The sequence below is a fragment of the Nyctibius grandis genome, chromosome 6, assembly GCF_013368605.1.
Source record: "Nyctibius grandis isolate bNycGra1 chromosome 6, bNycGra1.pri, whole genome shotgun sequence".
NCBI classification, from domain to species: Eukaryota; Metazoa; Chordata; class Aves; order Nyctibiiformes; family Nyctibiidae; genus Nyctibius; species Nyctibius grandis.
The window spans coordinates 38,176,468-38,199,596 of NC_090663.1; the positions used below are offsets into that span (position 1 = coordinate 38,176,468).

Consider the following 23,129-nt stretch of genomic DNA (forward strand, 5'->3'; position numbering starts at 1 on the left):
AAATAACTATCTTCTTGTGTGTTGACTGCTCTGACAGCACCTCTCCTTTCCCTTGCAGGTTCACACTACTTGCAGGAACTGCTCACACAGATCGCCTACCATGAGCAAAGGATTCAGGGATGAAACTGAAACAGCAGTGAATCTGAGCTCTGAGAAAAGGAGGACAAATGTTTCCTTCCATAGGTCTTATAGATGCCCTGAAGCCTGCTTGATTTCTATAACTGGTAATAAGCCTGAACTGTTTTCTTTATCAGTTACCTACAAAAGCATTACACTCTTCATTGCTTTGATATAGCACATCTGAAAGCAAAGAGAGAAGCAGAAAATTCCAATGAAATGCAGAACTTTGTTTTTACCTGGCATTGGCTCCTTTAAGGTCACAGAAGTGTGAGAGTAAAGCTTTCACTACATCATTGCAGACGACTTTAACTACATCAATGTGACTCAGCCTCTGTCGCAGCTGCTTGGCAATCTCCCAGAAGTCTTCAGATAGCAGCTGGTACAGCTGCCCTTCATCTCTGCTGAGTTGCCCATACCAGGACAGGATGTAATCTCTATAGCTGTAGTCAAACACTGAAAGAAAAAAAACAAAACAATAAATAGCAAAAACTGCAAAAGGGGAAGGCACATCAAGATAGGAAAAATTCAGTCCTCCACCCTTCTCCTCAAAAATTAGATGGGGAACCGGTTTCATATCTTCTTCTTTGGGTTTTAATTCTTGCCAAAGAAAGCAAGGTTGGCAAAGTTACAGAAATCTGCACCTAACAGGTTACTGAAGGTCACTTTGCAAAGCAAAGCCTCTAAGTGGATTTGCTCAGACAGGTCACTAGTGACATACAAACCTCAAAGTAATACCTGTCTCTCAGCAGTGGATCATACAAACTGACAGTGTCTAGGCTGCTGCAGACCGAAACCAGCCTTCTTTACGTAGGAATTCAATAGCCTCCACTCCAAAGCCACAGTTAAAAGGCGAGGTGGTAAGATTTTTGGATTTCAAAAGACATACACAATACTGAACAAAACTGCAGAAAGTAAATTATAGGATCAGAAGAGCTAGAGATAAGAGAGAACAAGCAGATTAGCGAGACAGCATGAACTTCAAAAATGATGAGGTACTCCAAACGACACCTACAAGCAATAACCAAAATTACTGTAATTGCAAGTCTCATGGCAACACCATCTTCTACCATTCTGACTTTTCTTTTTGACAACATTTGTGTGTCACCAGTTTTACTGATGTTTCACTACAGCAGATGTCCCTGGAGGTTTAGAAGGGAGCAAGAGGTGTTCAAGTGAGCACATATTAGCCATGTTTAGCAGTTACAACAAGATGGGGAAAAAGTTGTGGTGAAAGAAGGAATCAGTTCGCATTTACCAGAAGGATAACTTAAGAAGAAGGGGGAAAATAAGTCGTGTCCCTGATAATCTGAGAAGCTTCTTTACCAGACATCCTGATTTCAGACATTTTGTATCAAAAGTACATCTCATTTATCAGTGTAAGCCGCTGGTGCAAAGTAATCGTGTGACTCCGCTATTTCTTACTTTCCACTTTGATGGAAGTTGTTTGGCAGCTTAGTAAACTATAAAAAGCTCCCTGGCACTATGCCAGTGAACTAATAACGAATAGTAATAGCAGAACAATTTAAGTTGAATACTTTTGCCTGCCTGAAATACTAGCAGACCTCATCCTACATCACTTTGTTATAAACATTTCAAAAGAAAAGACTAAAACTGATAAAAGTTTCTAGTCAAATGCCTCATAAATCAACTTCCTCAGGTTTATAAAGAAACTGAGTCACTTCACTGAGTATGCTGAAATATAAAGTTTAAAGCCTTTTACTGAGTCATTTCAAGGCTTTAAAATTAATTATTCAGAAAAACATTTCAATCAATCAATCAATAAATAAATAGATGGTTTGAAGTTTTGAGTCTTTTCTCTGATCCAGAAGAGAAAAAAAAATACAGGATGGGAACTTCTAATGTTGAAACGTATCCAATTTCATTACTTTTCTAAAATAGAAGAAATCATATTTCATTGGAAATTGCCACCCACAAATACTACAAAGTGATAAAAACAGTTATAAAAGGTAGCAGTCTTCTGATAAGCAAGCTGAAGAATAATCCCTTGATACACTGAAGAGCAACTGGGAAGGATTTTAAAAACTGAAGTTTATTACTTATCTCAAGTCTCCCATGACAATACATATTTTAAGTATCTATTTTTTTTTTAAGTATCTATTTTTTCCACAGCTGTCCCCTAGCTTGGTTACTCTCTTCTGTTGCAATACCTGATGTGGAAAGCCGATCAGCCAAGACAGTGTGGATTCCTCCTTTTCATCTACTCTGTAAGAGACCCGTAATTTCTCAAGCACATTCAAAACACACTGTATTGTGGTATTTGTTATCATAATCACTGGCAGATAATGACTTATGTTTTCAGATTTTCTTACAGACACTCTCTCTACCCTCAAATGAATGCAAGGGTGCAAAGTAGCATATTTCTTCAGCATCTTTTGCCTAAGAAGCCTAGTCATCGTGTAGAGTGGTGGCTCCTACAGGTATCTATTGGACAGCACTCTACAAAATAAGAGTACAAGAGTAAAACTTGTATCTCGATCTCTTAGACTATATTATCTTTCAGAATGCATATCTATTCCTATCAATTCTTAATTTATAACTGTACTTCTAGGCAACTCCTCTCCAAAATGAGCTCATTTCCTCATTCACTCCATAATCACCATCACATCCAACATTAAGTCTCTCTGCTCTGGTAAAGCACAACATTCAAACATGTAACAATGCTAACTAGTAAAGTATTATGAGAGCACAACTCTTGCAACTTTACTCCCAGTTGAAATACTTGAAGCAAGATCTATTACAGTGGGAAGAGTCCTGCTCAGACACAGCAAGGTGATGGTACAGTTCTTCATCTAGGTGTATCAGCATGAAAGAATCATGAAATCTAGTGGCAATAGCAAACTAAAGACAAAAGATCACCAATCATCACCTAAAATTAAGCCATGCAAGTATAAAATACTTCACTTGTGTTTCTCCCTGTCAGTTACACACTAACAACACCTTAAATGGATTACCCCACTTTAAACCGTATTCTCCTGCACCCACCTTTCATAACTCTCTTCCTTTACATCCTTCCTATAGTTTCCCTGTCACCTCTGAGCCTTGCTGCCCTTCCTGCATCACAACAGTTTAACTGTGCTGTTCTCTATAAAATTCAGGGTACTTTAGAGCCCAGAATGTATGCCCAAATGAGCAATGAGACAGCTTTTAGGACTTTGATTTAAAAAAATTTAAAAAGGACACCATCCACAGACACTAACAGCAGTCTGTGCTGGGGTAAGACACTGCCTCACCCATATGTGTCATCCTGGCCATGATGCACTGTTGCTGCTTTACTTTCATGCCTATTGATGCAGCTGGTGCCTCTTTCAGTGCTCTGAAGAAATACAGAAAACAAATGTAAGAATTTTATAGAGCACAGCTTGCTTCCTTCAGAGGAGAAATCTGCTCATGCATCTACTCTCATTATTTTTACACTGCACGTTCTCTAAAACATTCAAAACAACTGGTCAGAAGACAAGAACGGAATAAAAAGCGCAGAACACACTTTCAGGACAATACCTTACTACCACTAATTCAGCTGCTACAAACATGAAACAAATTTCTTCTGATGGAATCAGATACAGTGAGAGCACTAAGTCTGGCACAAAACTGTAGAAACTTCTACTAGGTTTTTTAAACTAGTTCAGAAGATCCAAGTCCTCAGTTGTTATAATTTGATTAAGAAGTCATTCCCATGTGAACGTGAAGTTGAGCCTCTTCAAATACTGTTTTTAAAGGCTGTAAACTAAAAACATGTTGGGAGTAGAGAGCCAGAAGCTTGTGTGGAGGTTAGTGAGGACACCACTCTAGACCCTTCCTTCACTCCAGAAGCTTGTGTGGAGGTTAGTGAGGACACCACTCTAGACCCTTCCTTCACTCCTAACTCCACGCAGGTCTACAGTAACTGTTATCCCTTCTTCTTTCACATTGATTCCAAGGTTCAGTGGCACCACAAGACCCAGTGGGTCAGACTGGCTTCAAAACTGCAATTTGCAGAGCCTCACATTAGACAGTTTTTACACTGCTAAGATTCATTACCCAACTTCATGAAAAATAACATAGAAATTGGAATAACAGGACTAAATGCCTACCCATTTTCTCAAAGCATCATTAAAAACCAGACCTGAAATATTCTCCCTATGCAAATGCATACACAGACTTCCAAGTTTCAAGCAAGAAGTAAATATCCTTTCCCGAAAGCACTGGAGAGACCAGAACCATTACATTAAGTTATGGTCAAATCCAAAACTCTCCTGTGACTACATGAACAACAGAAGAGAAGGTACAGCTACAACCCGGGCTTGAGTTATTCTACAACAGCAAGCACCACAATCTGTAAAATAGAAATGCAACATTAATCTGAATTGTGTTAAGATCCTGTATCAGGAAACAGCCAAACAGCCAAGAAGTATTATTATAATGCTGTGCTACTGCAACACTAGATTTAACATGCGTGATATGGTTATTGTAAGCTATACTTGGAAGAAAAATACTTTCAATAAAAATGCAATGAAAAAGATTACAGACTATACCACCATTAATACCTGGCAAATAACAGTTCTACATAAGTAAATGTTAAATGCTTAGTTATTTGTTACAGCTACTACTTTCCCCCCCTGCCAAAAGCCAATCATGGCAGGGGCGGGGGCGGAGAGGGGAAGGAGGTCAGCCTTATCTTCATCCTCAAAAATCACACTAAAATATTAAAGCCCCTATATTTAACTCCCTAAAATTACTAATAAATAAAATTTGCATGTGCAACTCTATCATTTCCAAGACATTAATTTTTAAATTTAAAGAGATAAAGGCCATTATTCACTTATTGAATTTTAGATTTTACTATGTTTTAGTTAAACAATACAAATTAAGATGAAGCGGTTTTATATTTCACATTACCTTTATTTATTGAAGTTTCTCATTCCCACTAAATCTTTATTCAGACCATGGTGTTAAAGGCTGGTAAAATGCTGTGTAAATGCCCAGACTTCAGTGACTGGGAACCTGCCTGAGTCACTAGCAATAGTGATTTATAGATTTCAGTTCTCTTGTTAATGTTTGTGCTTGGAAAAACACTAGCATGTCTTGGTTTACTTGCACTTTACAACATTATTCAAACTCTATGAAACGTTTCTTTAATAGACTAGACATTACGACTGTGCATAGATGGATAGCCCCTGTGCGAAAGGCATCATACCCTGACAGTCTCCCATTCCACATTGCTTGGTTTATTTTTATTAAAATGTTCTTGACATTTGCTTCTTTAATAATTATTATGAATGTGCAGAAAAAAACATGGAAATTTCCAAATATATAAACAATAGAGAAAAAAAAGTGTGTTAAGAACATCTAGAAAATGCATTAAAAAAAAAAGATCAGGCAAATTTCTGTTCAAATAAGTTTTGCCCATGTACCATTTGCCAAGAGTTCTTAGCTCCAAGTGTTTGAATCCCAGTAGCAGAGAGAACATGAATTCAAATTAAGCCTTGCTCATATTTTGGACCCATGCAACTAATTTTTTGAGAGCTGTGAAAAAAAAAAATACAGCTTTTCAAACAGAGTGGCAGAAGCTACTGCAGATTTTTTTTTCTAAATGTCAATGTGTGGATCTTACATTGGGAAATGAGATAGACTGGGAAAAAACTCCTTCTGTAAAGGGAAGTCCTGCCTTACATCCCTAACAGTTCTTCTAAGGGATCAACAAGAAGACAGACAGGCAAGATCTGATCCATAGGTAAATCTAATTAAATTCCCAAAATATTTCCAACAAGGTCACCTCAACACAGGGCTGAAGGAAGATAAGCCACTACGAAAGAAGAGATGGCTCTCTGGCATAAAATATTTTAAGAGCTAAGAAACACGGGATATAAATAAATAGTCAATTTTCATAGCAGAAGAATTTCACCAGTGCAGTTCTGCTGGGATCTGTGCTACAGTTCGTGCTATTTTACTTACTGATAAATGATGCAGTAAAGCAGGTAAGTAATATAGAGACCAATTTTACTGGCGCTACTAAAGCAGTAGAGACAAAGACTGACTGTGAAGAATAACAAAAAGGATATGGGGCAGTAAAAATGGAAGATGAAATTCAGTTCCTGGGAGACCAGCTACACACACAGCAGACAAATCTAGTGACAACTACAGCCCTTGGCCCAAACAGTACGCTGCGCAACAGCAGCACAAGTCTGAGCACAGTCTCCCTTAAGAGACATGGTCCTAAACTACCATAGGATATGGGCTGAAAACATGACGTTACCACAGAAGCAACAGGAAGCATTAAAAGACTAGAAGCATTTGTAAAAGTGGGTCATCTTTTCTTTGTGTAAGACAAATGAAGAGCAAACAAGAATCAAATCAGTCTATCAAGAAAAAAACATGAAAAATACTGAAAAAACACATTGCAGTGCTAGTCACTCAAGTACTACCTGCTGAAAAGCGGACTCGGGTTTAAAACTAAAGGCCTTCTTTTTATGTTATATTCAACATGGAAAATATTTTTATAACATTACACTTGTTTTGATTTTGAGCACTTAGATTTCATAAAACGCACCACACAGTATCAGGGCTAATTCACAGCTTTCCCTCAACTTATATCTACAGCTTATGCAAATATGCTATAATTAACAATGAAGTAGCACTCTGAAGCACTGTCCTTTTATACTATTCTGTGGTCAATGGGAGATAGGAAAGAAGTTGGGAACTGAGCTGTAAACCAACGTAAACAGAAGTTCCTTCTTGGTGGCACTTAGTGACCAACATTGTAGAAAGAAAATTTGCAACAACTGTTATGCGGGCTTTGGCAAGATAAGAAACTATCCAAGACACGGGCAACTATTATCAGCCAATGACCATTACAGAAAAACTATCTAAGCACCATAATGTTTTTAAGTTTATTGAAATAAGACTGATGGTTGAAATGGAAACATGCATGACTCCTTCAATGAAAACTAAGGATGATCACTGATAGCTATCCTTCTGACTACATTAACAGACTATGATGAGAACATCAGGAAAAATGCAATAAAGCAAGTGACACAGCTTGTCAAGCGAGACACACCACAGAACCTCCAGGAATGGTACAGTAATGAAGAGCCACTCGAAACCCAGAGTGGAAAGTCCACACAGACTGGCTTAACAAGAGCAAAAGCATGGCATGACTGAGCAACAGTCAACAGGCAGTTCTTGAGGGGTGCAAGATAGTTAGCAACTAACAGCATTAACCAAAGGGCTGCCTCTTCATAACCAGCAACAGCATTTCTGAAATTAGGTGATGCTGCCTCCTCTGAAAATGTTAATCTTGCATCTCTAAAGCAATGTAAAGAAAAATAAATCTGATTAAAAAAAACACTGCAAAACCCCATTGACTGTGATAATCTGACACCACCTACTCAAAACCTCAAGTGGCAGTAGGACTCTGAACTAGTCTCCAAGATTAAAACCTCAGGAGAACTGAAAGTATCCTAACTAAATGAATGAGATTTTAAAGCATTTTGTTGAACAGCATGTTAGATCCAGACAGCAAGCAAAAATTCCTGGGATTTATAAATACTTTAAACCTCATCAGTGTTAGACTGATTAGCATTAGAGTATGGCACTAAATGAAACAGAAATGCAGACAGTATTTTTGATCTCATTAGTAATAAAGTTTTATTTAGCCATGAACTTGTAAAAAAAACATCCATAATACCAAGACAACTACAAATTTCAGAACTGTCACAGGGCAAGGAATATGCCCTGTCTATTTTCAGACAGACTGATCATTTTACTCTAATAAAAAAGTAAAATGTTTCTTTTTGGGACTCATTCGGTATCTCCAACTTAAGTTGACTTGGACACCTTCCAAAACCAATAAGCTTGCCTAAGTCTATGTGTGGTAGAGTGAAAAGTACAGTCTCATCCTTGTCAAACTGCATAACGGAGGAGATGCTGGCTCCGTTAGTCGCTTAGGCCTGGAAGAAATACAACCAAATCTGACAAGTTTGCTCTCCAAAATTCAGAGTGAGAATGGAGGGTAAAAGCTACTGTGAGAAGAAATAGCAGAAAGGCAAGTAAGCTGTCACAACAGAAGGCCCTCAACTCTGAAAAATGAATCACTTAAATATTGGTAACTTACTTTCAGCCTTACTGAGAAAGGATGGACTCATGCATTCAACTGATGATCTGCAGGGTAAACACCTTAGATGAAGACAGCTCTCATATTTTTTACAGACACATGAGGTAGTCCTATGTGCAAGTAACAAGAGGGAAGTGTAACACAACTATCTTTCCAACAGTATTCCACTGTACCTGTTATCTGTCTCCAAATAACCCCGCTACCTCCAATTCTGTGCTGATTATGTCAAGGCATCATTTCAAATTCCAAGGCAGGTTATCCAAAATATGAGGTACACATGTGAGAGAATACAGCAAATAACTTGCCTGTGCTTGTTTCATACATGTAATGTTTAGATGCTACTATCCTTTTCACGTCATCAGGAATCCTATAATCTGACTGATTACAGATGAAAATGCTGCCTAAAAACAAATTATGATATGATACAATAGTTCACCTTCACAGAAACGTGACATAGTAGGCAAAGTGGTTTAATTTTATATTTTAGCTATATATCCTGCTAATAGCTCTTCATAAAAATAACTTCAAAAACATCACACAGCCCAAGAAGTTTTCATAAGACAACCAACCCGTTTAATAGAATTTTAAAATATACTCTCCAGATGTGAAAAAAAGATAAGAAAAAAAAACAGTGCTGTGAAGAAATCTTAAAGGAAAAAATACTCAAAATTAGATAAAATATTTACAAAAGACTGAAATGGCATCAAATTTTACAAATATATTTTAAAAGCTACAGTACACAACTCTTCGTGTTTTCTTGTTTCAATACACAAGCTAGGTTTTTTTCCCCCGCAAATTGTCTTGAAGTTCCAACCTAGCATAATCTTTGAAGTAAAAAATCAAAAACTTTTTGCTTCAAACTCTGACACTATCACAAGTTCTACAATATATTACCAGGAGCCAGTTGAAAAAATGTGTGCAGTAGTAGTAGTTACTCTTTACTTTAAAGAATTGTAAACAAGGTATTTTAAATCCAGACGATCATAGTCCACATTTTACAATCTAAAGCCCAGTAACTGTACTGGTGATCCACAGATTTCATAGACTGTATCAGCCAGATATACAAATGTTGATTTTAGATTCAGTTTTCATGGCAAAAGTTGCACTAAATGGGAAGACTGTTTGCAAGAGCCTACAAGATTCATCAGTTCAGGAAAACCCAATCAAGAATCTTTGAAATGCTACCCTTTCGTTTTGTGCACAAGTATTAAAGACTTTATTTTAATATATTTATGTAAAAAACAGCCACTAAAACAACAAGATATCAGTTAAATTGCAAAAACATCATCATATTAGTTACCACAGTGAACCCCTTGGGAAGACCAAGACCTTGCACTTTTATTTTATATCAAGGAAGAAACCAGGGTCATATTCTAAAATCCTGGAATATTGTGCAGTTATGGTTTGCTAAGAGAACAAGAATTCAGAGTCTAATGCTCCTCTGTCCAAGTTAAGACTCACCTTCTTTCAGTGCTTTATCCATGTTGTGAGAAATGACCACTCTCCTTGATTGGACTGAATCATGGGAGCTTCCAGACCAGTTACTCTGAAATTCAAAGAGAACATTCATCATCAGAAGAAGGAATAAACCAAAAATGATAGAAGAAATAAAACTGGAATTAAGGTGACAGTACTATATAATTTGGTTTTTATACAAATATTGTCACCCCGTATGGTTAAAACGGAGTGTAAATTGTCTAAGAGATTATTATACATTGCTCATTAAACATGTATTAATACCCACTGTTGTGTATCGTACACTGTACAACTTGCCAAATTACCTTAAGGTTGGGGTTTTTGGTAGAAGGGAGCTGTATTCATTTGCAATTCAATGCACTGAGAGTAGGAGATGCATTTAATAAAACAACTGGAACTCCTCTATTCAGTCTCTTCACAGCTTTATAAGATCTCCAAGAGATAGATCAATAGCAAATATAACATCTTTACAGCTTACTGTCACTTCATTTAGCCTCATAAACCACTTTTATAACATAAGCGAAGCCCTTAGATCTCCTACAGTAATTTTGGTTCACATTCTTTTGGGCTTCTTCCTTCAAAAGACACTTCTGGCCAATGCATTTTAAGCTGCTGTACTATACAAACATTTGTCTGTTTTGAAGTATTAGCTCTCATAGTGTCCAAACAAGTGGGTGGACAGAGAAACATTCTTCAGGGTGTAGACAAAAAGCAGGGATTCATGCTGTTGTTAACAGAAAGGAGTGTAATTCAAATCAGAAATAAAAATTGTCCCCACTGCCACTCAGCTTACTTTGCTCCCCTTGATGGGAGTTCAGACTCTCCTCAGTGAGGAGACAGAGCTTCAGAAACATCCCAGTCCCTTCAATATTCACCAAACAGAGAACAAGAAAGCAGTATAAACTTTAGGGGGCATTTAAGTAAAAGAAAAAAATCTTTAATGTTTTTAAAGGTAGTATGCTATTATTTCAGCCAATTTGCAGGCTAATAGTGTATTTTGGTGTAACATTTTTCCTTCTACTGGAGATACGTGCACGTAAAGTCTAGTATAAAGCACGTCTCATGGGACACAGATGAAGAAGTCTAAGCATTACCCTAACAGCAAAATAAAGCTGTTCAGACTCTCTCACACCTAACACACAGCATTGCCACGGATACTCTCCAGGCGTTGAGCACCCTCCTTCCACCCACAGTTAATTTGTTCCAGCTTTGCGTTGAGCACAGCAACACTGCCTAGACTTCTTCCAGTCGCTGCTCTGAGACCATGGCTGTGGTCTTCCAGCCATTTTCTTCTGCCCTTGACAACACTATCAATGGCAAGAGCCGCAAGATTTCAGCACGGCTGCCTCCATTTGCAGCGCCTCTTACTATCAAAACTATAGTTAAGGCGGGGTAAGAACAGAGTACTATCTGACTAGTGAACCACTACAGATCTTCATGGCCCCCTTTTACCTGAACACAATGCTGGTAAAAGCTTAAGCCATACCCACGTAAACGGCTGCAGAAAGTATTTCTGCTGTTTGGAAGAACACCTAACAACAGTATTTGTAAGGCTCCAATACATCACCGCTGACTGCTAACGCTGCCGTTCCTCCTCCACGCAAAGCTGTGTTAATGCTAGTCACACAATTATTTCAGGATTTTTCTGCTTTATTTGCAGCAGGAAATCGGATGACTCATAACCACTCCAATTTAAAAAGAGAAGAGGCAGACTCACAGAGACATTAAACATCCCGAATACCTTTGGGGAGGGGGAAGGGATTCAGAAAGCCCTATTAAGCAAAGTCACTAAGGTCCTTCTGTGAAGAAAGAGCTCCTAAGCATGAGGCCACAATCCTGACTGAAGCTCTATGCTCAACATACTCCATCTTCCTTAACACTCACGCTAGCTTGTGTATCCTACGCGACTAATCTTTCTGCTAAACTGAGTCATACCTGCACAGATGTCAGTAACCTCAAGCCCCTAACTTAGGCATCAACAGTTCTCATCTGTACACAGTTTGCAGGAAGTCAGTGTTTTTTACGGTCTAAAGCATCAGGAAGAGCTCTCACAAAATGCTAGCCAAATTACTCCTTTCAAAAGTAGTTTAAACACAAGCTGAGATAAGAAAATCATAAATGCTGACTGAACTCTTAGTTTTGCCTCACCACTTGCCTCAGTTCTGGACTTCTTTACAGCCAAGGGAACACAAAACAAATGCCTTCAGAGGGGAACCATGGTTGCAAGTATCTTGCTCCACGTTATCACAGTACAATCCAACCTACCCTATTCCACGAAGTAGGAGCCAATACTTTTATGTTTCAATCTTGAACACTCACGTTAAGAACAAGACAGACTATTGCCTCAGTGAATGCTGCCTCCTAAATATCAAGATACAAACTCACATTTCAGTTTGGAAGAACATATTTCATTGACAGCATCCTCTATGGTTGGTATGTTTGACTTCTAAAAGGCACCGGCTTTTCATTTAAAAAAAAAAAAAGTAACATCAGTGTTTAGCATGGGAAACGTCAAGACAGACAAGTGATCAAAAATAATTTAAAAGGTAAGAATACCACCTTTAGCAATGGCGATTTTGCTGCTGCACGAATGTAATTACTGAAAGGCAAAGGAAGATCCACAGTATATTGGATTTTCTGAGAAATTTTCCATACTCACACAGGTATTGCATACACCACCATGAACAGTCTGAGTCAAAAGCACAGAGCAAGAAACAAACCTAGTTTAAAAACAAGGTTTCAGCTTTTTCAAAAAACAAATTTTCCAGAACAGATGAGAATCTTCACACTTGAATAAACAGGAATGCTTAAATGGATTGGAGTGATGTTGGTTGCGTTAGTTCACGCTTAAGAAAAAGAAGTTCAGGAGAGACCTTACTGCTATCTCCAACTATCGAACGAGAGGGTACAGAGAAGAAGCAGCCAGACTCTTCTTTCAGATGCACAGGACAAGAGGCAAGGTTGCAACACAAGAAATTCGCATAACTTACAAGGTAAAATATTAAAATTATGAGGCCGGTCAAATACCAGAATGGGGAGGCTGAGAGGCTGTGGAGTCTCCATCCTTGGAGACATTCAAAACTCCACAGGAGAAAACCTGGAGCAACCTTACCTAGCTGGACCCACTCTGAGCAGGAGGGTGGATTAGATGCCCTTCAAACATTTCTTCCAATCTGAACTACTCTGTGATTCTTGATGACCCTTCAGAGAACTGTGAATTTAATTTAGTGACTGATAATGGATCAGATCTTAAGCTGCCTTCTCTAAAACAGCTGATCAAACTCCTTTTTCCTTTCAGTCTCACAAACTTCCATTTAGCAGAATCAAGTCTTAAGTCTTGTTAGCTTAGATTTGCTTTTAAAAAACTCTGTTTCTGTGACAACAATAATGATGAATTAGCTAAATAAGCAGGCACCTCTGAGTCCGATGACATACGGCAACAAACACCTTAAAACCAACAGCAACAACCCAGTAACACAGGTTTACCAGCACCTTTGAGAACAGAAAGATTTCAGAAAATTCAGTCCAAACTCAGCTCTAACAGCTGAGAGAATGAAAAATCCAGCAGATTTCACCGGAAGATTTCTTCCCGTCCCTGCCTCAAGTCAGATGGAGGGCGTATGCAGAGAACAGGTTCAGCTAGAAAGCCTAGACTTGAATGTTTTCGCATTTTTCTTCATGTCGCTCATCTAAAGGAAAACGGTGCTGCATTTCATGAAACAGTTGGCATAGCCCTGACTGAGCCAAACATGTTTGTAAATGGAGTTAACACAGTCAAAGCTCTAGCTTAGATGCTCTTTTATACTGATTAAAACCTGGTATGTTCCCATTAGCCCTAATTTGCATTATCACAACCCAAAAAAATCAGGCACCACTCTGTAGAGTTTATTGTTGAAGAATGGCAGAAACCGGACTGAAACTTAAATAAGGCTTGACAAGATGACTTGAAGGGGCAGAGGTGGAGCACATTTGGAAAGCACATGCAAAGAATGAGGTTGCTAACAAACACAGAGGCCTATTTCCTGGAACAGTTCAAGTTTTCCCCAATTTTGACTTTGTTTACAGGCTGAAAAAAAGGATGTGTGTACTTCCTGGAGGCTTCTGAATAATACCCATTGTTTGATACTTTTGAGTATGATTTAAGATGCAGACAACAACAGTCTGAAAGGCCCAGGAAAAAAAAAACAAGGCTGGCATTGAGCCTGAAATTTTGTCTTAGGTTCAATCTCCTACGGATGCAAAAATTAAGTTAATGTCATTTATTGGTTTAAACAATGTAAGTAATTCAAAATTAGTTTTGAAGAAAACAATCAATGTTAAACAATAAAGAATTAAGACAGTGTTTCAACAGCTACACTGAATAAATGTCAAAGCACGGAGAACACAGGAGTACCTTCCACTATCAAGAAATACATCTTCACCACTCGGTCATCAAATGCAATTCTTAAAACATAACAGCAGAAAGCCAGGCACATGCTACAGGCACGCCACATGCAGACTTACTCTGTCATGCAATTAAAGCCAGAAGCAGAGAAAAATTAACAATTATTTCTATTACATTAACTCAATTACAACAAAACTAGAACAGAGCTCAGTACAGACCCCACAATACAAATGGGTATTGTGCATGAGACCCTCAGTTTAATCACTGATGTAAAAGGCAAAGGCTACATCTAATTCAGCATACAAGAACTATCCAGTTACTCATAGCTACCTGCTCCACCCACTGCTGCCCTATTAACTTTCTTCCTTTCTTTGTAAAACATACATTAACATCAGACTGGACTTTGATGATAGGGAGTCATGGCTTCAAATAACATTTCACTGAACTCTCCATAAATTCAGCTTTAACTGATCTGGACAGATGTTTTCTTATAGTAGTAAATATTACTTCAACTTATAATGCAAAAATAAATTTTCTATTCACAAATGAGTTAATATTTTTATTTAATACCTATAGTTCTATTTTAGATTACAAAGCAAGTATATGTGTGTCAAATTAAGCATTAATCTGCATATATTAAGGGATACCATAACTACCAATTTAAAAATCAACATACTTAAAGCACGTTAATCCTATTATGTTAAGCATCATTATCTCAATAACAATTTTATAATATCAGCGTACCTTATTTCCACTAACATAGTCACTTCTGGAACATGTAAAATGGGTTTATTATATGGGAATCTTCTATCTTAAATGTACCATGTTCAAAACTGATAAAACTGTAGCAGTATAAAAACTTCATAATCAGACCAGAACTTCCTTCATTTGCAATTTCATATAATACTAGACAGATAACACGAAAATTAAACTTTTCTCAGGTGATACTTTCATTCCCATCAGTACAGCTAAGAAATAATTGGTAAGTTAGCATTTAAATTTCTGCTCATCAAGAAATACAGCATTGTTCTCTGCTGGGATCTCTAATATCACCATCAAAATAAAGGCTTTCATAAACTCTCAGGGTACACGCAAAGCCCCAGTCTACTGAACATCTCCACACACTCCTCCTCTGTTAAAAACAGACATGAGCCTATGGCCTACACTTCAGGGCCAAAAGAGCCATGTGCTATAAAACTGAATTGCTGGTAAGCCAGAAAAACCTGCACAGGCTCATGCCTCAACTGCAGAGTCTCAGCTTGATGATCAAAGAGAAACTCCTGCGTTGTCTATTGCTATACCCTCCCTCCCACATGACTTTTCACCCTACAAAGGCAGGGTGTTCTGTCTTTTTAACAGAGCATCACAAAACATGCAGAAGGAATCGTCATCATTAATTTTATTAACATGAACTTGTTCTTTCACTGTGCATGCTTAATAGGGAAAAAATGGTACAAAACGATTGGTCATATAAACCCCCCACAGACACAACATAAACTTGTTTCCCTTATGACTATACAATTTTTTTTTTAATCACTTAACAAGGGTGGCAGCTTGGGAAAGGATATAGTATAGGCATAACTGCCTTTTCCTTGGGTAAATCTTGCTGCTCTCCTTTGCAGAGCACAAGGAACCAAGACCTGGCAATAAGAAGGAACTTGACCAGATTCTATTTTCATAATGTTTATGATACATGTGTACAGTATTTTCAGTCCCAAAGTGTATCTGGAATGCAAGATGCTTTCCACTCTTGACCTTATTACAGAGGTTTTGGTTCTACCTTTAGGACTCCCCTGCCAGGGACTTGGACAGCAAGACCCCAATGAGCCCACCACCCGTCCTCCTTACTGACTTAGCGTGGCTCAGTTATCAGAAGTGAACTAGCTCCCTAGTTACGCTGTCATAAAACACTTTCGAAAATCGAGAAGCAGTCTCTACAAAGGCAAAAACAGCCTGATCCACAGAAAAATATGAAGTGTCAATCTAACGCAACATTGAGAAAATTTAATGTCAAGCACAATACAATGCAGAGCTGAAGACTACACAGGATACAGTGGAAGGAAACAGAAAGGGTTGCATGACAAGACAAGAAATCTCTAAATGCATATGATGGATAAAAGGCTGTGTGGAAAACTAAGTCTGCTCACCGCTAAGGAGTTATGGGACAAATAAGTGAGAGAGAGTCTGAAAAACATTTTCATTTCCTGAGATCAGTCTCCTGTGAGAATAAAGTTATCACCTCACAGTTACACCTGCAAGTAATCAACACATACAGTCTTGACAAAACTTCAATTCCGAAAAAGCTTATAAATCCCTAAAGATAACAGCTAATCCACAGATCCTTAAAAATAAACTGTAGCAGAAATGTCCAAACTATAGGCCCCAAAGTGTAACAGGCCCCCACTGAACTGTAACTGAACATTTGAGATTTGTGGAACACTCCCTTCAAATTTTAAAATAGTCCTGAAACTGGTAGGCAATGCTATGATATCTTTTCATGATTTTAATTTCAGGACTTGCCTAGTAGTAAACTCACCTGCATCGTCAAAAGCTGACTGTTAACCTGCCTAGGTAACAGATAGCACTAAGAACAAAAGTATCAGACTCTCAGTTCTGTTAAAAACAAACCAAACTTAAACATATCCTCTCCTTTCAATCCAGAAACAACTGATAAATTAAAGAATGGCAGTAGATCAGAATATTTGGTTGCAAACCCAAGAGGATCTAAAAAAAGCACGACAGAAGAGCAGCAAGCAGATACTGTAATGACTGGCAGAAGTAAGAGCAAAAATCCTGCATTATCAGCTCTCAACATTCCCTAATGGACCAGAGAACGAGACAGACTGTAAAACATGCTTGGCTTTAGGTTGATACAAACTCCATAAATACTTTTGAAGATTTACCAAGGTGTAAAGATCAAGACTGAAAGGAGTTAGGAAGTTTCTTGTCTCCCTCACAGCTGCCCCAAACTGCTCACTACCTCAAGAACTGCTTTGCATCACCCTTGAAATTGATGCCCACAGATGGCAAACCTTCCACTTCCTACAGCTGCTGGGCATCCTGCGAGCTTACCTTCACAAGCTTCCTCTGATGGTACAAGTCCAACAGTAAAGGAAAATAAAACCACATGTCCTTTCTCTGCTTCCCTTACGTTCCTTGAAAAGAGTAGAGCATTCAGCTTGGATACCATGGCAGATACTCCACCTAGGTTAAGTTGCCATCTCCTCTGAATCACTCAGATCATTTCCAATAATCTCATTACTCAGCCTCCTATGACTTAAATAAAAACGAGTACTATCTTCCAGGATCCAGATATTTCAACAATTCCCCGAGCCAATGAGAAAAGATCTACCCGTGCCCTCCCATTAATGCCAGATTCACAAAAGTCCACGATCAAGGATGGAACAAGACTTTAGGAACATAAAACACAGTCACAGATGTCTCCTTCAGAGCTAGAAAGTAAGAGTAAACTATTTCTGAAAATGGAGAGCTACTAAACAGAAGACGTGTCAGGAGCTGAGTTTTAAAGAAATACTCAAAATCATTTGCAACTGTTAATCATAGGAAACTAAAACCAAGACATTAGAATCAGTGTACCTTTTTCGCTGGAAAAAAACATGTTTGTTACCTTTCTGTTAGGGCTGCAAGACAAACTAGGTAAATCACTCACAGAGTGTCATTCATTTAATCTCAATTTAAAACGCAGCTCTTAAATTTAATAAACTAATCCTTGCTTTTTGCATTATCTAAATGAAGTTGATGACCCAACTCTCCATTATTCAGTTTTTGCTTTGAATCAGAGTCAAAACACTATGCTGAAAAGAAAACTCTGTCCTGCCAGGTTTTTTGGCAGAGGAACAACTCACACTGGAAATGTGGGAAAAAGCATTTTCCTCCCCCTTCCCACTAACTTGGTCGACATGGTTCTTCATATGAGTCAAAGCCATCTCCCTTACAACCACACAAGTTAACAGCAGTGTACGGAGCAAGCTTGAATTTAAAAAGGTGACACATGTTCTAACCAGGGTTATCTTTGGTATGAGCAAGTCCACCGATACTTGAAAAGTGAAAATCCCCTTTGAGACAGACATTTTTATGAAAGTACAACTGAGTCACCATGCCTTTTTGCTGTCCTCCACCACAAATAATCTTGTCCTGAAACAGTTCCTGAGAAGTGCTGAAAAATATCTGGCAATAACATAACGTACAATTTCAAGGTGTCATTCTGTTCTATTTCACTATCAACAGAAACTATTTACCAATATTACTAATGACTGCAAGTAGTTAAATTAATAAGTAAAACAATATTATGAGTTGCCTGTACACCTCTCTTCCCTTCTCTTTCCAATGAAAATATAAAAGAACACTGGAAGGAACACAAAGCTTTATGTGGAAGCCAGAAGACTGCCCAGATACACCTTGCTATCAGAGCTCTCACATACAGGAAGACTACATGGAAAGCACACCTCATCACGGAGATATAAATTGCACACCTTGCTTTGCAGTTCTCAGCAGATTTCAAATGCTTCTGCTGAGATACCTGACTTTAGCAGAAAGTCTTCACCTTACAAAGCACAGTTTCACATTTGGAAAGACGGCTTCTCTAGTAGTAAGTTCAAGCAAAATGAAATAAGGCATACACCTTGCTCTTCTGAAGTCCGAATCTGCAACACAGCACTTCCTCACCCAGGTTATTCACTTGCATGAACAGGTCCATGAAAATCAACAGCACTAAACTCCCATTGTAAGTGCTTGCAGAATTGAGAACTTGCAAAAAAACCCTCCCTTTTTTCAGCACAGCATAAAGAACTTGATCCAAGTCCCTTTGAAGTTGATCAAGAATACTCCCACTCACTTCCCAAGAGCTGAGCCTGACTCCCACTAGAGCAAATATTTATTACTGAATACTTAGTGTTTCCTCATTTGTTAACCCCAATGTGAAAATCACTCAAAGAATGAGAAATGAACCTATCTGCCTTGAATTTGTGTACATATGACACATGAAGAGCAAGATGCCAGCCATAAGACTCTTTCCTAAAAAAAAAAAAAAATTAACATTATTAGGCCAACAGAGGGTTCTTCCCTATTCTTGAGGAGAAGATGCAACAAGGCTGAAGAAATTCTAGCTTTACAGTCATCCTACTACTCCCAGAAAAGAAAGACAACAGCATCATAAGGCTCTAAGAAAAATGGGAGAGTAACAACTGAATGATAATAAAGTGGTGTAAATACAAAACGATGTATAATAAAAAGATTAACCTACAAATTTTTCAAAGAGAAATGTATAGAGGAAACTGCAATAAACGTTTTAGTGAATGGCCTACATTTCCATATGCTGCCTATATAGGCACTATTACTTTCTTCACCTCTATGTTGCTGAAGCACCAATTAGGAAATCTGCTAAACATATAAAAAATTGTGTTCAGAAGAAGTATGGGAAGGAGCTTTGCAGCCCTGAAGCCATTTTGCTTCTTTGCCATGAAAGAAATCAACAAAACTGTAAATTGAAGGCATGATAAACCCACATAAGATGCCTGGAATTACAGTTTCTAAATAGAAAGGGTAAAATACCTCGCTTCTTTCTTGACAGTCCCTTTCATACAGCCAGGTTAAATTTTGAGAAGAGTGTAAAGAGAGAGGAAAGAAAAATCTTAACTTAATCAGGGAGACGGTAAAGAAACAATGCCAGAAACAGGGCTGCTGCTTTAGCAGTGACTTTTAAATACCAGATTTCAATTCCCTTCTGAAACAACGAACACATACCATAGAGCTACAATAAATGCAAACACCACACACTAGACCACATAAAGCAAGAGCATGTGTGCAGTTTACACATACAAATCCAATGGATGGACACACTAGGAGAAGATCTTGAAGAGAAACAGGCAGTAACATACCACAAAAAGAAAGTGCATATGGTATAGTAACTGAAGTGTCTGTATTTGTCTCTGGACAGTTCTAGCTTCATTCCCGTTCAGTTTGCTTATGTATTATGCTTTTCACAAAGTGGGAGAGCGAGAGAGCAATACATTTAATTTTTTCTTCAATTCTCAGCTTCACAAATTAAATAGATTTTCATAGTGTCGCATATAGTTAGCCATTTTACCCACAATAGATGGTGCCATACCATCTTCTCTCCCCAGACCAATATTGACAATGTATGGGTATATGCCGGTGGAGCACTCTGCACAACCTTCTGGAACATGGATCTGGAAGTTGCTCCTCATTGCGGCAGCAGGGAGATTCCAGTTAAGTCCATATAAAGATTTTTTTTTTTACTATGTATACAATACATTCTCCTAAAAATAAATTAACACACATCCAGATGTTCAGATAAGTATACCAGCACATAAGTGTCACTGGAACTATGGCATTATCACTGAAATATTTAACCTTGCAAATCTGAAGGCAACAGGAATTTACTACTGATGCTTTTTTTTGTTTTCTTTTCTTTTTTTTTTCCATTTGGTGTAAGGTAGTTGAATGGTGAAATACAAAAGCATATAGTCCTTTACAACTCAGGTGCTTATGCACTTACTTAATACATATTTGTTCCCCAGCATTCCTACGACAAAAAACAGCTGAGCAATCCCTACCTGTACCCATGTAAAACACTACATACAGAACAGGTACCTTTTGCTTATCACTTACTGACTTCGTGCATTACATTTTCTCACTTCCCCATTTCCCACTTCTAATGCTCATACACACTATTTATTCTTCACTCCCTTCAAAAAGCCGAGTATGATGTTGAGTGTTCAAAGCAAAAAGGATTTTAAAAAAGTCTACCAAGAAGGCAAAATGAGTATCACACACACCCACTGCCACCAACAGATCCTGAATAATACAACTTTGCAAGTTGTTGTATTCATCGAAGTCACCAACCCCTGGCCAAACGATCCCCTCTACTGACAATAACGTCCTGCCAGTTTCCATTAAATGGAGGCCTGGAAAAATGTATTGCTCACAAACACAGGCTCTTTCTCTCCCGATGTCAAAGAATGAAGGAACAAACCACTACCACAGGTTGTTAGCTGATTTGATTGGCAAAACGGAAAGACAGCCAACTATATCAGCAAGTGATTTCTAACAGGTTCTCTGCCCTGCCAGCACCCTCTGCTTTCTGCAAATACACCTGCACCGACTGCAGCCCCAGAAACACAGAAGTGACAGCATTATTTACTCGCTGCTAACAAGAAGAGTACATGTACTAAAGATAATGAACTGGGTCACCAGAACAGCCAGGCTGTACACCCAGGTGGCATACATTATGCTCCTTTTTAATTTGTAGAGCGCTCTCAGGTATCCTGCGTAACACTATCGAAGTGAAACAGCACTTAGCTGGTACTGTCTACTGCTGCAGCACTTCACATACTAACACACCCCACTGAGGTCTACAACTCACTGGTGAGGAGCCAAGGGCACCCGACCGGAGTCACCGGCTGCGATGACAAAACCACATCCCTGCGACCCATGGGCAGAACAGGAGTGCAGGCAGATCCTCATTTCCAGCAATAGTTTTTCAGGCCTGTCTAGGATCAGCTCCAGAGCATTGGATGACTTGATGGGGCGCAGGAGTGTGGATGGGAGGAAAGTTACTTTGACCAGCACCTGTAATCAGTCTCCGACTACCTCGCACTACCAGTTTCGTTCATAAGAAATTAAAAAAAATACTAAGCAGTGAGCTACAAAGAGCTTATGAACATGAATTAGTACATTTTAGAAAGTGTAGAGAAAATAAATTTATCTTTTGCATAGAGGTCAGCAGCAGTTTGAGAACGCGTTGGCACTTCCTCAAGCATTATGATAACACTGTCTGAAGCTGCCCAACCTCAGAACATGCATTTAAGCAATACTATGCTGGCTTTTTGAGGACGTCTTTTAGAACAGACATTACAACTGAAAGAGCAGAAAAGGATCTGAGACACAGCCAACAACAAATTGCCGTACAAGCGTTCCCGCCATCCGAAGGTCTCTCGCAAAGCCTTGATTCTTCCTGCACGCCTGCTACCCTCCAGCACAACTTTTCCCATTTAAAGCCCAGTCGAGCGGCAGAGAGTGGGCAGGCTCCTGCGGCCGCGGGAGGACAACGGGACACCGGGTTCGGGTGGCCCCGCGCTCCGCGGCGGAGCGAGGGCCGCGCCACCTCCGTCCCCCTCCCTCCGCGCTCTCCCGCCGCCCGTCCCGCTCCCCTCCCACCACTTACCCCCGCGACCCGAAGGACCGGAGCTGCGGCGGCGAAGTCCGGCGGCGGCAGGCGGCGGCGGCCGCGACATATCAGAACGATCAAGGTGCCCAGCGCGGCGGCGGCGGCGGCGCAGCCCGCGTAGAGGGCGAGGCGGAGCAGCAGCAGGGCCAGGCACGGCGGCCCGCCGCCCCCCGCCTCGGCGCGCTCCTGCCCCAGGTGGACGACGGACACGGCCAGCAGCCCCAGCCCCGCCGCCAGCACAAAGTGCGACGAGCCGGGATCCTCGTCCTCCTCGTCTTCCGCCGCCTCCTCCTCGCCGCCGCTGCCAGCCACAGCGGCGGCCGCCGGGGCGCTGCGGCGTCCGGCCTCGCCGCCGGGGCCGTGCGAGCCCAGCGGGCCGGTGACGGCGGCCCCCGCCGCCTCGGGCTGCCCGGCCGTGCTGCTAGCGCTGTCGGCACCGGGGAACATGCTGCTCCTAGCGCCGCTGGGAGCAAGAGCATCTCCCGCCGCGGCAGCCCCCTGCAAAGGTCGCCGCTCCCGGGGCCCCCCCTCTCCTCCTCCGCCGCCTTCTCCGCCGCCCGCCGCCGCCACTGGCACCGCTGCGGCCGCCGGGGGAGCCGGAGCTCATGCCCGGCGGCAGGCGGGTGCGCAGCGGCCCGGCCGCTTCCTGACGGCCGCTCAGGCGGCAGCGCTGCCCGCCGCTGGGCGGCTGGAGCCGAGCGCCGTGGCGACAACCGGGGAGGCCCCGCCGCGCCGTTCGGTGTCCGGGAGAGGGAGGAGGCGGGGGCGGTGCCTGCCGAGCGGGCGGACCGGGGACATGTGCGCCCGGCGAGCCGCGCCTCCCCACGGCG

The 23,129-nt window shown here is 40.3% G+C and overlaps 1 protein-coding gene across 1 annotated transcript in view; it reads right to left on the reverse strand.

Annotated features, from left to right (window-relative positions):
- Positions 1 to 22,456, reverse strand: part of SNX25 (sorting nexin 25) — a 94,659-nt gene extending 72,203 nt beyond the window's left edge. The window contains exons 1-3 of the mRNA XM_068403999.1: positions 22,297 to 22,456; positions 9,692 to 9,776; positions 357 to 573 (exon numbers count right to left, since the gene is read on the reverse strand). Of these exons, the coding sequence (XP_068260100.1) occupies positions 357 to 573; positions 9,692 to 9,713 (239 nt within the window). The 5' untranslated portion in view covers positions 9,714 to 9,776; positions 22,297 to 22,456. The remainder of the gene's footprint in view (positions 1 to 356; positions 574 to 9,691; positions 9,777 to 22,296) is intronic.
- Positions 22,457 to 23,129: the final 673 nt, after the last annotated feature.